General features: G+C 50.2%; 1 protein-coding gene across 1 annotated transcript; it reads left to right on the top strand.

Moving 5' to 3' along the window:
• The first annotated feature begins 473 nt into the window (after positions 1-473).
• Positions 474-12,667, top strand: GPR83 (G protein-coupled receptor 83). Its single transcript, XM_025993239.2, has 4 exons — positions 474-992; positions 4,344-4,469; positions 6,783-6,916; positions 9,899-12,667. The coding sequence occupies exons 1-4, from the start codon at positions 609-611 to the stop codon at positions 10,521-10,523; spliced, it is 1,269 nt and encodes a 422-aa protein (XP_025849024.1). The 5' UTR covers positions 474-608; the 3' UTR covers positions 10,524-12,667.
• Positions 12,668-13,344: the final 677 nt, after the last annotated feature.

Below are 13,344 nucleotides of genomic sequence, written 5' to 3'. Positions count from 1 at the left end.
CGGGGCGGGAGCGGGGCGGGAGCGGGGCGGGAGCGCAGCGGGGAGCGGGAGCCCGAGTCTCGGCGCTGCCCCGCGGGTGGAGGCGCGCGCTCCCCGGCGGCCGGCGGCGCAGAGGCGGGAAGTGCGGCGCGCCCCCGTCCCCTCTCCCTCTTCCATCCCCGTCCCCTCTCCCTCTTCCATCCCCGTCCCCTCTCCCTCCTCCATCCCCGTCCCCTCTCCCTCCTCCACCCCCGTCCCCTCTCCCTCTTCCATCCCCGTCCCCTCTCCCTCCTCCATCCCCGTCCCCTCTCCCTCCTCCACCCCCGTCCCCTCTCCCTCTTCCATCCCCGTCCCCTCTCCCTCTTCCATCCCCGTCCCCTCTCCCTCCTCCACCCCCGTCCCCTCTCCCTCTTCCATCCCCGTCCCCTCTCCCTCTTCCATCCCCGTCCCCTCTCCCTCCTCCATCCCCGTCCCCTCTCCCTCCTCCACCCCCGTCCCCTCTCCCTCTTCCATCCCCGTCCCCTCTCCCTCCTCCATCCCCGTCCCCTCTCCCTCCTCCACCCCCGTCCCCTCTCCCTCCTCCATCCCCGTCCCCTCTCCCTCCTCCATCCCCGTCCCCTCCCGGCGGGATGGGCCGGCGCGGGGCGCTGCTCTGCCTCCTCCCGCTGCTGCGCGCCGCCGAGCGCCCCGAGGGCCGGGCGGACGAGCCGGGCCTGGAGGCGGCCCTGGCGGGGCCCAACGCCTCGCACTTCTTCTGGAGCAACTACAGCTTCTCCGACTGGCAGAACTTCGTGGGCCGGAGGCGCTACGGCGCCGAGTCCCAGGACCCCACGGTGAAAGCCCTGCTCGTCGTGGCTTACTCCTTCATCATCGTCTTCTCGCTCTTCGGCAACGTCCTGGTCTGTCATGTCATCTTCAAGAACCAGCGGATGCGCTCGGCCACCAGCCTCTTCATCGTCAACCTGGCGGTGGCCGACATCCTCATCACGCTGCTCAACACGCCCTTCACCTTGGTGAGGCCCGGCCCGCCCCGCCCGCCCCGCCCGCCCCGCCCGCCCCCGGCTCGCCCCCGCCCGCCCCCGCGGCCCCGCGCTCCCGCTCTCCTCTCCCGTCCGTCCCGCCGCCTGGACGCGTCTGTCTGCCCGAGTCCCTCCCTGTGCCTTCACCATCTGGCCTCTCTGTGACTGCCCTAACGTCTGTGCTTCTGTCTCCTTCCCGATCCTCCCCCGCCCCTCTCTTCCGCCCTCCTCCGTGGTTTGGCGGTTCTCTCCTCTCTTTCTCCTCTTTCTCTGTCTCTGCCTCGTCACCTTCCGAGCCTGAGCTTCTGCAGCTGGAGAGCAATGCGGTCAATGCCCGGAGCCACCCAGGGCCAATGACCACTTCCTATCACTGGGCACCGGCCTCTCTGATGATCAAACAGTAAATCGAAGCTCCTGGAAATGTTGGCAGAGATGGCCCTGAAGTCCAGCTCCCTAAACGCACACCCCCTCCTCCACCTCCACCCTGGGATGTGGCTCTGGGCCACAGCTGCTGTATCAAACAATTGCTAATTGTGCATGGAAACTTAAGTGCATTCTCTTAGGCCACTTATTTAAACTACGTTTCTCTTTTGTGGTTTGAGAATGAGCCTGTGTAGGATGTGTGTGCTGGGGAAAAGATGAGGATGAGGTACGCTTCGGTCCCCAGACCAGGCTGGCGGCCCTTGCACAGGGGTGGCACATGAGCCTCCCCCAAGCCCTGGCTGCTCAGCATCAGTGGAGTCATTTCCGTCCCTCTGTGACTTGGGAGTGTGGTGCTCCTGGGTGGGTGGGGACCGTGAGGGCTAGGACGGAGCAGTCTAATGATAGTCATCCCTTATGTTTCTGTAGCCTGAGTGATATCTTTTCACTTTATGTAATAACCTTATTGTTATCCCTTGTCCAAGGTCACTTAGCCTGTAACTGGCAGAGCCAGGATAAGACTTACTTTCCTGACTCAAGTCTGGGGGTCTGCCCACTAAGCCACCTGATCCGGAGGTGGCAGGTGAGGAGGGCTTCTTGGCCCATGTTAATGCTTCTACTACTCCAAACCATGAACTTGTCCTGCTCTCCTGCCAGCTTATATCTAACTGATTCCTGGCTACCCAGAAACCTCTACTCACTAGCCAGGGTTACCTTGAAGCACGAGACAGTGTATCTCAGTGTATCTCTGGCTCCGCTTGGCTCCCAGCTCTGATCTGGGTTTCTATCCTGACAATCTGCAGTGCTGGGGTTGGGCCACCCAGGATAAGAACTGGCCCGAGTGTATGGCCCTTGTCCTGCCGCCCAGAGCAGGATGCAAAATTAAATCTTCCACAGACGCAGATGTAAGGGTTGAGGGAGAGAAGCCACCCCAGGCTAGGCTGTACCTGAGACCTGGCAGGTCCTGCCTTGCATGATCTCCTGCAGGAGAGGAAGTGGCAGCGTCCTGAGAACCCAGAACTCCTCCGAGATGGTCCAGAGCAGCTTGATCTTGAACCTGACCCATGTAATTGCCCCAATCTAAACTTACAAGGTGCTGGAAAGCAGGGAGGATGAAAGAGTTGGTGAGAGGATGGAAGTGTTGGGGGTGAGGGAGGATCTTCTAAGCTCTTAGCCAACCTTTCAGACTAGGTAAGGCATCCAGCTGGCCGGTGACGATATTCTTCCTCCCTTGTCTCCTTTCCTGTCCACTTTGCACACGACAGTGAGCAGAAGTTCAGCTCTGGTCATTGAGAGAAGAGCAAACAGTTACTTCCAACCCCCACAGCAGTGACATGCACAGGATTTGGTGGAGCCTGGAGGAGACACTCAAGTATTCTGTCCTGCCCAGAGTCCCATGAGAGGGTCAAAGGAGACTAAAAAAAACCAAAAAAACAAAAAAACGGGGCACTTCAAAGGGACCTGAAGGGTCTCCCAGGCGGAGGTGAACGCTCGGTGCAGACAGAGGGACTGTGGTAGAGCAAAGGCAAAGGGACCAAAGCTCATGGTATGTTGGAATGTTGAGTAACTTGATGCAGCTGAAGCAGTGGCAGGAGGCACAGTGCGGGGTCTGTGGGGGGCCGGAGGCAAGCGGAGGTGGGTCAGAAAGGGAGGCTGGGGCCAGCCTATGAATGGACCTGGATATTGGGAAGGCATCTGGCTCTGTCCTGAGGGCCATGATGATGCTAAGTGGGGGAAGGTGACAGTAATCTGATTTTTAGTTAAGAAAAATCCCATCAGCAGTGTGAAGGCTGAATTACAAGTGGACCAGATCGGAGGACAGGGAAAGCTGCTGAGAGGCTGTAAACCATCCGGGTGAGAAACAACGGGGCACTCGGTGAGGGCCATGGCCTTGGGACCGGAGAAGAGGAAGTGGATCTGAAAGCCATCTCAAGGCAGCGCTGGTTGGCTTTGTCATGTATTGAATGTGGGAGGTGAGAAGTAGGAGTAGCTGAAGAGTTCTAGCTCAGTAATATCACTGGACTGCTCAGAAGCCTCCTATGGCTGCTCCCTGCCAACCCCACAGAGATGGAGCCAAGAGCCCTGCCCTGGTGACAACCGGAAGAGGCACATACTCCGCTGTGAACCACCACATGGTGTTGTTTCCATCCGGCTGACTCTGTTTTTCTCTATCGGTTTTTCCTTTCTACCCCAGCCCCCTCCCACCCTCCTTGGAGCCCTGACACCCTCCATCCGGGCTCTCTGTACGGCACTGAATCTTTCCCTCTCACATCCTAAGATACCCGAGTCGTCTCCCCAGACTCGTTCAGAATCAGTGCTAGATCCTTCTTGGGCACGGGGCATCACTTACTCAACGTTAGAGAGCACAGCCCACACGCTGTGTTGTGATTTTTCAGATGCGTCTCCCCCATTAGCTGGAACACCTGTCGGCTAAGAATGGATGTTATTATCACCATAAAAATACCTAATAATATCTTTCTACCAATCTACCAGACATGGTATTCTACCCTTTATAGACTTTTTGGAACCTTAATCCTGACAATAAGCCTACAAGGTAGAGATCTTTAAGCCTTGTTTTGCAAATAAGGAAACTGAGGTTCTGAGAGATTATATACCTTGCCTAAAGGTCACACAGCTAGAGACTATCAGAGGAGGCAAGTCCAAGTCCAAAGCCCATGTATTCCCACGCTCTCCTGGCACCTAACCGGGTGTGGCTCCAGCAAGGCGACCAGGCTCTGTCAAATCACATGATTGAAAATGAGGCATGCTGGAGAAAATCATGTGTGACCCACAGTTTAGTAGTGTAGAATGGAAGAAGGGAGGAGCCAGAAGAAGCCTCCTGAGGGATGGTCCTCAGAGGCCACAGGGGCTGGGGGCCAAGGTCAAGGCCTGTTTGTCTTCTGACCTCTGTGAGCTGGTTTCCAGGTCCGCTTTGTGAACAGCACGTGGGTATTTGGGAAAGGCATGTGCCACGTCAGCCGCTTTGCCCAGTACTGCTCCCTGCACGTCTCAGCACTGACGTTGACGGCCATTGCTGTTGACCGCCACCAGGTGAGGGAACCGACCCATAGCACCCTGTCCTTCCCCCTCGGGCTTTGCTTCCCACGGAACTGCAGGGTCCCTCAAGACAGTGTTTAGCACATTTTGTAATAATAAGTGTATTTATTTGTCTTATTGACAGGTACGAGCACTTAGATGAGACATTTTAAAACATGCATGCTAAGTGCTACAAAAAGTCATGCCCAGTTTGTTTTTCCAACAAAGGCTCATTGATAACATTTGGTGTCTCAGAAGTTAATGAGCTTGTTTTGGGGGTAGAAAAGCGAACCTGAAAATCACAGATGGAAAGAGATTGGCAAATCATGGCAGGTCAGAGACGAGGGGGATGGATATCGCCTGACCCAAGTTGTTGAGGAGGAAAACAAACTAGGGTGTCCAGGTGGCAGGAGCAGGCCTCAGGGTAGGGCAGGAAGGCCCTTCTCACTGTCTTGCCCCATCAGATGTACACGGGTGGATATGGTAAAGAAAACCCGAGACGACCTGGGGGTGCTTGTCTTAGAGGTGGATGGCTGCATGGCAAGCACCTCTCACATGCTGACTCAGTAAATCCATGTTGTATCCTTATATCTGTGCTGAATCAAGGCATCAAAGCTCAGAAAAATGCATGGGTAGCTTTCCCAAGATCACATGCCTGGTGAAAGATGAAGCTAAACCGTCTGCTAAACTGGATTAGTACTGAAATCTGTCTGGCTTTAGGCCTCTACTCAGATCACTAAGGCCGCTCGCCCTGCTCTGAGAAGGTTCAAAGGCGCCAGCCACGAGGCCACTGTCATAAGGGCTACCAGGACAAAGGGAAGGTAGAATTTATTCAGAGTAGCTCCCAAAGGTGCAAACAAAGACCAAGGGAGAAGAGGCTTCAAAGACACAGCTCAGTATGAGAAAGAATTTTCTAACAGAACAACACTGCCTGGGAAGGTAATGAGTTTCATTTCACTGGCCGTTTTTAAGCAAGGGCTGGATGACACTTGATAGGAATGTTTTAGAGGACATTCATCATCTGGTAGGGAATTGGACTTGGCAAATTGTGAGATTCCTTTAGCCCTGAAATTCCATCATTTTGACATTTATATTACTGATGCTTTGGGCAAAGTCTGAAAAGGCTGCATACAAATATTTTCTGCCTTTTCTTAGCCTTCCTCCCTAATCCAATGAGAGGGACTCTGGGCCGCCCGTTACCTGGCCTCTGGTTACCCCTATTTAACATAGCTAAGGGGCAGTTGACCCTTGGGCCAAAGGTGGTTGGCCTGAGGCACGAGGGGCTAGTCTTGCCCACACTGATCATGTTGCTGTGACAAACCCGAAAAACGGGGCTCTGTCCCAAAGCCAATGAAATATTTGAGTGATGTCCAGGGCCCCTGACCCAGGCTTTCACTTCCTTCAGCAACCCAAATACCGAGGGGGCGTGAGGGACAGAGATGGCAAAATCCAGAAAGGGAATGTATTGAGCAGCTTATAAAGCCTAGTCACTTCCTTCCATAAAACCTTGAAAAAAAACTGGAAAAAAATTGGGGTGGGGGACACAGCCAGGGTGTCCACTGTGTCCTGGGGTGACATCTTTAGGTGGGGGTGGCAGCTCTTTATGACCTCTCCCCCTGACCCTGGCTTCACCTGTCTCGGGATGCCTTTTTCAAGAAATAGTCCTTCTCATCTTAAAGATGCCATGAAATTCCCACGCCTTTATTTAAACCTTTTGGGAGAACGGATTGTCATAGTGTAGCAATCGCAGGATGCTTTGCAGCCCAAAGCCTACAACACAGGCTTTGCTATAGGCCTGGGAAAACCGGACCCTGCTGCAATTTTAAAAATAAATACAATAACTTAAATAAATAAATATAAATATCTAAATAACATTTACCCAAATAAATGTCGGTACAATGTCCTAAGATAGATGGGGAGAGTCTTCTCTTCACGTTTGTCATGTCAGACCCTCTCAGAGCCCTCCATAACCCAAGGGGTCCAGAATCATGGGGGTACCATGGCTTGTTCCTCTGCTGGCCTCCTGTGTGCCATGCAAGCAGACCTCCCGCTTCGCCCCTTCCCCATCCCCCCACTGCACCCTGGTTCTGCCACATGGTGTGCAACAGGCGTCTGAGCTTCCCAGAGTCTCGGAGTCCATTAGATAGCCTCTTTTTACCTCTGCAGGTGGGCTTTGGGGGTGGCGCAGCCCAAGGGCTTCATACTGAATTAAGGGGTGCCTCTTTATAAATAGGACCTACCTGCCTTATTGTGACATGTGAACTGTGTTGTTGGGATTCTGGAGGCTTCAGAACTTCTTCAGCCAGTGATGTACAGTTTATTATCCAGGTCATCATGCACCCATTAAAACCCCGGATCTCGATCACAAAAGGTGTCATCTACATCACGGTCATCTGGACCATGGCTACGTTCTTTTCACTTCCCCACGCCATCTGCCAGAAATTGTTTACCTTCAAGTACAGGTGAGTGAACTCATATGGCGCAGCCTGGGGACTCAGAGGTCCTTGCCTGAGGGAAATCTGAGTCCTCTCTGCAAATGACTTACAAGTCCCTGCTACACCCAACTCTTCTGTCTCTATGGGCGGCATTCCTTCTGCTTTTTCTTCCCTTTATTGCTCAACAACTTTAGCTCCCTCCTTGTTGTCCACCCAGTTTGTCTGCAAGGTCAAGGCAGTAGTGAACAACTTCCTTCACTGGGGACAGGTACTCACACAGTCACACAGATGTGAGATTCAGAATCCCCTGGGACATTTGCATTCTCTCTCCCGGCTTACAAACAGACCATGCCTGAGTCAGTGTGTTTGAGGCGGGATGCTCCACTTCCCCCTAGCTCCTATTCAGGCTTCTTTGTTGTGTGCTCTCGCAGAATGAGAATTTCTTTCAAAGGACTTAGTTGTTTGTTTGTTTGTTTGTTTTAATTTAAACACTTGTGTGTGCTACTTGTTCACTGAAGGCGATCTCCCCAGCTGGACTGGTAAGGTTGGGGGAAGCTGAGACCGTGTCTGATTTGGCTACCCTGCTATTCCTAGCACCTAACCTACAGTCTCCACATAACAAGCCCTCGAAGTGTAATTACTTCCTTACTGAGTAAATGACTGGACGGATGAATGAATGAGCTTAGAGTGATTTTCATTAGTTCATAGTTGTTTTAGATGAGGTTCTTTAGAAATGGACCCTGAGACACAGATCATGCTTGTGATTTTTTTTTTTTTTTGAAGATTTTATTTATTCATGAGAGACAGAGAGGCAGAGACATAGGCAGAAGGAGAAGCAGGCTCTGTGTGGGGACTCAATCCTGGGACCCTGGGATCACCTCTTGAGCTGAATGCAGATTTTCAACCACTCAGCCACCCAGGTGTCCCCATGCTAGTGATTTTAAGGAAGTGCTCCCAGGAGTAATGGGAAAGGGAGTGGGGACACAGGGTAGTAAATGGAGGGAGAACAGGGGAAGGTGCAATTCTCGGGTTGGAGGGATGTCAGGAGTAGCTACAGCCAGCTGCACAGAGGACTCTAGAGCAAGGAGAACACAGATTAGTTCAGCCTTGAGGCAAGGGAGGTGGGTTTTCATATTCCAGGCTTCCCCTGGGGAAAACAGAGACTCGCAGCCACCTTCTGGCTCTTATTCTGGCTCTTGTGGATCTGGAAGAGATGATTTCAGTGGCCCCTCGAGGAGTGCTTAGCATCTACAAGATCACAGGAGCCACTTCCAGGATCTGGTGGCCTGGCACTCCAGACCAGTGAAGGGGATTTGAGGGGACCTAGGAGGTACAGTGCTGGTGTGTGCTATGCTAGCTTCTCTGCTGCTCCTCCTGAAACGTATACTTGAAAACATACATGTCTGTGACATACACAAGATCAAGAGAATAAGCTTGGAAGGCTGATTGCAACTACAGTTGACCCTTGGCCAACACTAGTTTAAGCTGTGTGGATCCACTTCTATGTGGATTTTTTTTTTCAATTAGTATAGTCCTGTACTGTTAATGTATTTTCTCTGTTGATTTTAATAACATTTTCTTTTCCTTAGTTTACTTTATTGTGGGAATACAATATGTAATACACAAAATATATGTCAATCAACTGTTTACATTCTCGAGATAGCTTCCCGTCCCTAGTAAGCAATTAGTAGTTAAATTGTAGGAGAGTCAAAGTCATACAGGGGTTTTCAACTGTGTGGGGGTGGGTACCCCTAACCTCTATGTTGCTCAAGGGTCAACTGTAATTTATAAAGGCTCCCTCCCCAAGTTCTATGATATTGAAATGAATCACATGCCCAAATCCGCTAGCAATCAGACTTCCATCTGCCTTCACTCATGGGGAACTTTTTTTTTTTTTTCCCTGCTAACGAGAGCAAGGAGAATTCTCTCCCTTTCAGTAGCAATGACAACCAGCACATATAGCCAGAGCAACAAGCCACGTGGCGTGGGGAGAAACCAGCCATTTTGAGTTGTGGCTTAGACATTTTAGGGTTTGACTACCTTGTTCACACCCACAGTCTGGACATGAGGTTAGGATTCCCACCATAAGTTCTAGCCTTGCTTTTCCTGGGTCACCTTTTAAAATGACCCCTCAGAGTTGAGGCTGTGAAAAGTGAGTGACCACCGCCGCAACCACTTCTCCATAGTTGGTGCTTGCAGCCCTGTGCTCTATTTCCTGCTTCCTTGGGGCCTGGGACAGAGGACTGCCCTTCCCCCAGATCCTTGTGTCTCCATTCTGGGATTTGTAAGTAATAAGTCTCATGACTTGACCTCTTTGTGGGAGTGTAATGAAACTGTGCCTTCCATCAAAATGGCCCTAGGGTTTTCACTTCCCCAAAGTGGGAGCTTGGATACCAAAGGAGGTACTTGCCAATCCTGTGTGGTCATAATCTGTGTAGTCTTAACACACTAGCCCTGGGGGTTCCTCAAAGAGGACTAGGTCCTCAAAGAGCCCTAAGTGCATTCCATAGAAAATAAACACTTGTTATATGAATGTCTGAAGGTAGGTTAGTCCAGGCTTTGCCACTCACGTTCTCAAGGCCCATCATTTATTAGTTCCTCTCTGGAATGAGAATAGGTAGGAAAATGAGGAATTCCAGGGTTTTCTGAGTACATTGTACTCTCAGGATGAGTTAGTTCTAAGATGAGGAATACCAGTGTTCCATTCATTCATTGAGTAAGTATTTACTAGGTTTCTGTTATAGGCCAGGAATAATATAAGGTTAAGAGGACACAGAGAAATCAGGGATTTTCCTTATCTTTATAGAACTCCCAGCCTAGTGGTAGAGCCAGGGATGTATCACATAATTACACTACAACAAAAGTGCTATAAGGGATTTACCAGGAGCCCAGTGTGGAGAAAGGCCAGGGCTTCTTAGGATAAGACCTTTCCACACTAATGGCACACTTTCCTCTTTCTTTCTCTCTCTTTCTCTCTCTTTGTCTCTCTCCCTCTCCCCTTGCCACCAGTGAGGACATTGTCCGCTCACTGTGCCTGCCAGACTTCCCTGAGCCAGCTGACCTCTTCTGGAAGTACCTGGACTTGGCTACCTTTATCCTGCTTTACATCTTACCCCTCCTCATCATCTCTGTGGCCTATGCCCGAGTGGCCAAGAAGCTGTGGTTGTGCAACACGATTGGCGACGTGACCACTGAGCAGTACCTGGCTCTACGACGTAAGAAGAAGAAGACCATCAAGATGCTGATGCTGGTAGTGGTCCTCTTTGCCCTCTGCTGGTTTCCCCTCAACTGTTATGTCCTCCTCCTATCCAGCAAGGTCATCCACACCAACAATGCCCTCTACTTTGCCTTCCACTGGTTTGCCATGAGCAGCACTTGCTACAACCCTTTCATCTACTGCTGGCTCAATGAGAATTTCAGGATTGAGCTGAAGGCATTACTGAGCATGTGCCAAAGACTGCCAAAGCCCCAGGAAGAAAGGCCCCCCTCTCCAGTGCCTTCCTTCAGGGTGGCTTGGACAGAGAAGAACAATGGGCGGAGGGTTCCCCCAGCCAACAACCTCCTGCTTTCCTCCCATCTCCAGTCTGGGAAGACAGACCTGTCTTCTGTGGAGACCGTTGTAGCCATGAGTTAGGTGGGAGTGGGGGTGGGAAGAGGCAGAAGGAGAGCTCTGTCTCCAGGACCTGAGGACAGAGCCTGCAAGAAAGCCTGTTCTCTGACACATGACCTTTACAGTGCTGAAAACAAGGTCCTGCAGAAGCCACAGGACCCTTGATTTCCTAGGAAACGCTATCTAGCTTTCTACCCCATTTGATGTGAAAACTACAAGACAGCTACCAATTAGACACGTGTTTATGAATTCCTGTCTAAGAAATGCTATGAGGCATATCACCCTGGCTCCCTGAGCCCGAGAACCCAGGACAGCTTCAGCCCACATGAGGGCTGAGTCAGCCAGCTGCCTAACAACCCTTCCTGCCACCAACCATTCGTAAAGGACACCTGAGTCATACTCAGTCAGGTGTGGCTGACCCAGATACACAGAACTCTACTTGAACAAGGTTCATTGGCCAGCGAAAGGTAAGTGAGCCAGAGCTAACACAGAGCTTTTTTAGCCTTGCTTTCTGAAGTCCTGGGCCAGAATGAATCACGATAGTGTGGTGGCTGGCTGGATAGATGACAAGAAAGGACCAGTTCGGTCCCTTAAAACAAAGAGGAATCACTGAGTTGTCTTAAAGAAAAATTGAAACTTTGGAAAATTTAGAAAAGCACAAAGAAGAAAACAAAAATCACCCCCTTCTGCCATCAACTGTGATGAGTTTTGTTAGTATGCTGTGGATTTATTTGCAACTTTTCCCTTTGCTTGTATACATGCACACATGCGTGCCTGTGTGCACACACTCTTCCTTCCATTCTGAATTATACTTTCTCATGTAGAGAGAATCAAGAACAAGGCATAGCAGAGAATTTCTGAGCCCCTCTCCCAGGAGTAGTGTCCATGAGAAGAGTTGGAAGAAGAGGTGGGAGAGGAACTCAAGGAGAAGGCTGTCATGGAGCCAACAGGCTGCCTTCATTTATAGTCAGTGGTAGGAAAGGCCTGGATGAAGCACCTCTTCTCAGATAGCAGCCATCATGATGAGCCAGGAAATAAAACTCATCTAACAGGCAAAATTCCTTCTCTCCTGCATTCACATGGAACAAGACGTGGTAAAACATTGCCCTGCTTTTACAGGAGACGATGGAACAGGCTCTCCAACATGCCAGAAATAATTGCACTTAGACACTTCACATCCTCCCAAGCTGTCTAGACAGGCCACTCCTCTGTGTTGTCTGAATAATAAAGCTTCTTCATGCCAGTTCCCCGAAGACCACTCACTTGTCAACATCACCCTGGCGGCTCATGTGTCACTTACAGAAACCTATGACATTGTGATAGTCCTTAAGGACTCAACATGTCAGAGAAATCTCAGCCCAGAGACTGAGTGTTTTCATCACCTTCCATCTGGTCTTGAGTGACTCACTGCATCACCCAGAAGACACAGGCAGAATAGAACTTAATTCACCCGCCCTAAATAGTTGCCACTCTCACACTGGGTTTAGGTTACTTTCTAGCACCAGATAGATCTTGAAAGCAAACATGAATATGGAGCTGAGAGGGGAACTGACATTTGGGGAGAAGGGGATTATCCAGGGTTCACTTAGATCTCTTGATGTTTCATTGAAATTGAACTTGGTCATATTATCTGCTCTCCTATAATGAACCATGAGAGTTCATTATACTGTTCTCTCCACTTATGAGAATGTTTGGAATGTTTGACTTTCATGGGACAGAGAGCCTTCCAAGCCCAGATGGCCAAATAACTTCCATGCCTGGACCTCTTGTCTCTGTGGTGTCAAGAAGTAGCTAATGGTTTCATCTTAATGCTGCCATGGAAATTCTTCAAACCAGAAAGAACAGGCAGCAGGACTACAAATAGTTTGTCCTGCTTTGGAATCATGGGGAAAGCTTCACTTTCCTCCTTGCTGAAGGCCTCTAGAAATACTGCCAAGTTGAAGAATGCTCTTCTCCAGGGAGAAGACCTACAGATGGCCCATTAGGTCTGGGTCTCCTGTCAGTACCTTGTCTTCCCCATTCACCTTGGTCCCTGTGTGCCTCAGAGCAAAATGTGATTTGTATTTGTAAATGTGAAATTTGTAAAACTTGAATCTTTCCAATGTGTCATAATGAGTATTTCATTATAAATGCACTAGTCTCAATAAAATATATTTTGGGTGCATGGACTATGCTTCTTGGGCTTCTGATTAAACCACAGTTAGTAACCTTTAACATGGGGATCTATGTGGATTACAAAGAGAGCATGAAGATCATCTGCCTACACCCCTGCATTTTACAACTGAGGAAGTGCAAACATGCTCTGGCTAGGGTAAATAGCCAGCTGGAAATCTCTGATCTTGGTCTAGAGCTTCTTCCACTGAGCTGGCTGCCACGTCCTTTCTCTTGTGATTATGAATCTGTGCTGAGGACCCAAGACTTCACACGTGAGTCTTTGGTGATGTGGAATGAGGCAAAGCTGCCACTGGAGCCTCAGGATTGGTTCTCCTACTCACAGTGTGTAATGGGTGCCACATTCCTGTGTTGACCAGGATTTCTGCCCCACTGGGGCTGGGAACCCCCTGTCCTACCAGGTAAGCAGGGTAGGAGACTTCATGGTATACATAATTACTCTGATGCCATCCAGAGCTCAGGAAATTAGTTTCACATAATTTCATAGAAGGCTGTATACAGGGGTAATTTACTGAGCCTAGGGGAAGATTTGAAAGAAAAATGAAAGGCACAGGAAAAGGAGAAAGGAAGTAGGATTTGCTGACACCCAATATGAGAGATACTATGCTAAATGCTTCTCAGCTCATGATCTTATTCACCTTCATAGCAATCCTCCTAGGAGGGCATTATCATT

The sequence above is a fragment of the Vulpes vulpes genome, chromosome 11 (assembly GCF_048418805.1).
Source record: "Vulpes vulpes isolate BD-2025 chromosome 11, VulVul3, whole genome shotgun sequence".
Taxonomy (NCBI): domain Eukaryota; kingdom Metazoa; phylum Chordata; class Mammalia; order Carnivora; family Canidae; genus Vulpes; species Vulpes vulpes.
Note: the sequence above shows the minus strand (reverse complement) of the source record. Positions and strands in the feature narration are given on the sequence as shown.

Excerpts from the sequence above, each read along its gene's own strand:
- GPR83 (XM_025993239.2), top strand. The coding sequence starts at position 609 with ATGGGCCGGCGCGGGGCGCTGCTCTGCCTCCTCCCGCTGCTGCGCGCC. Across the intron at positions 4,470-6,782 it reads TTGCTGTTGACCGCCACCAG|GTCATCATGCACCCATTAAA; the intron begins GTGAGGGAACCG and ends TTTATTATCCAG. Across the intron at positions 6,917-9,898 it reads TTGTTTACCTTCAAGTACAG|TGAGGACATTGTCCGCTCAC; the intron begins GTGAGTGAACTC and ends CCTTGCCACCAG.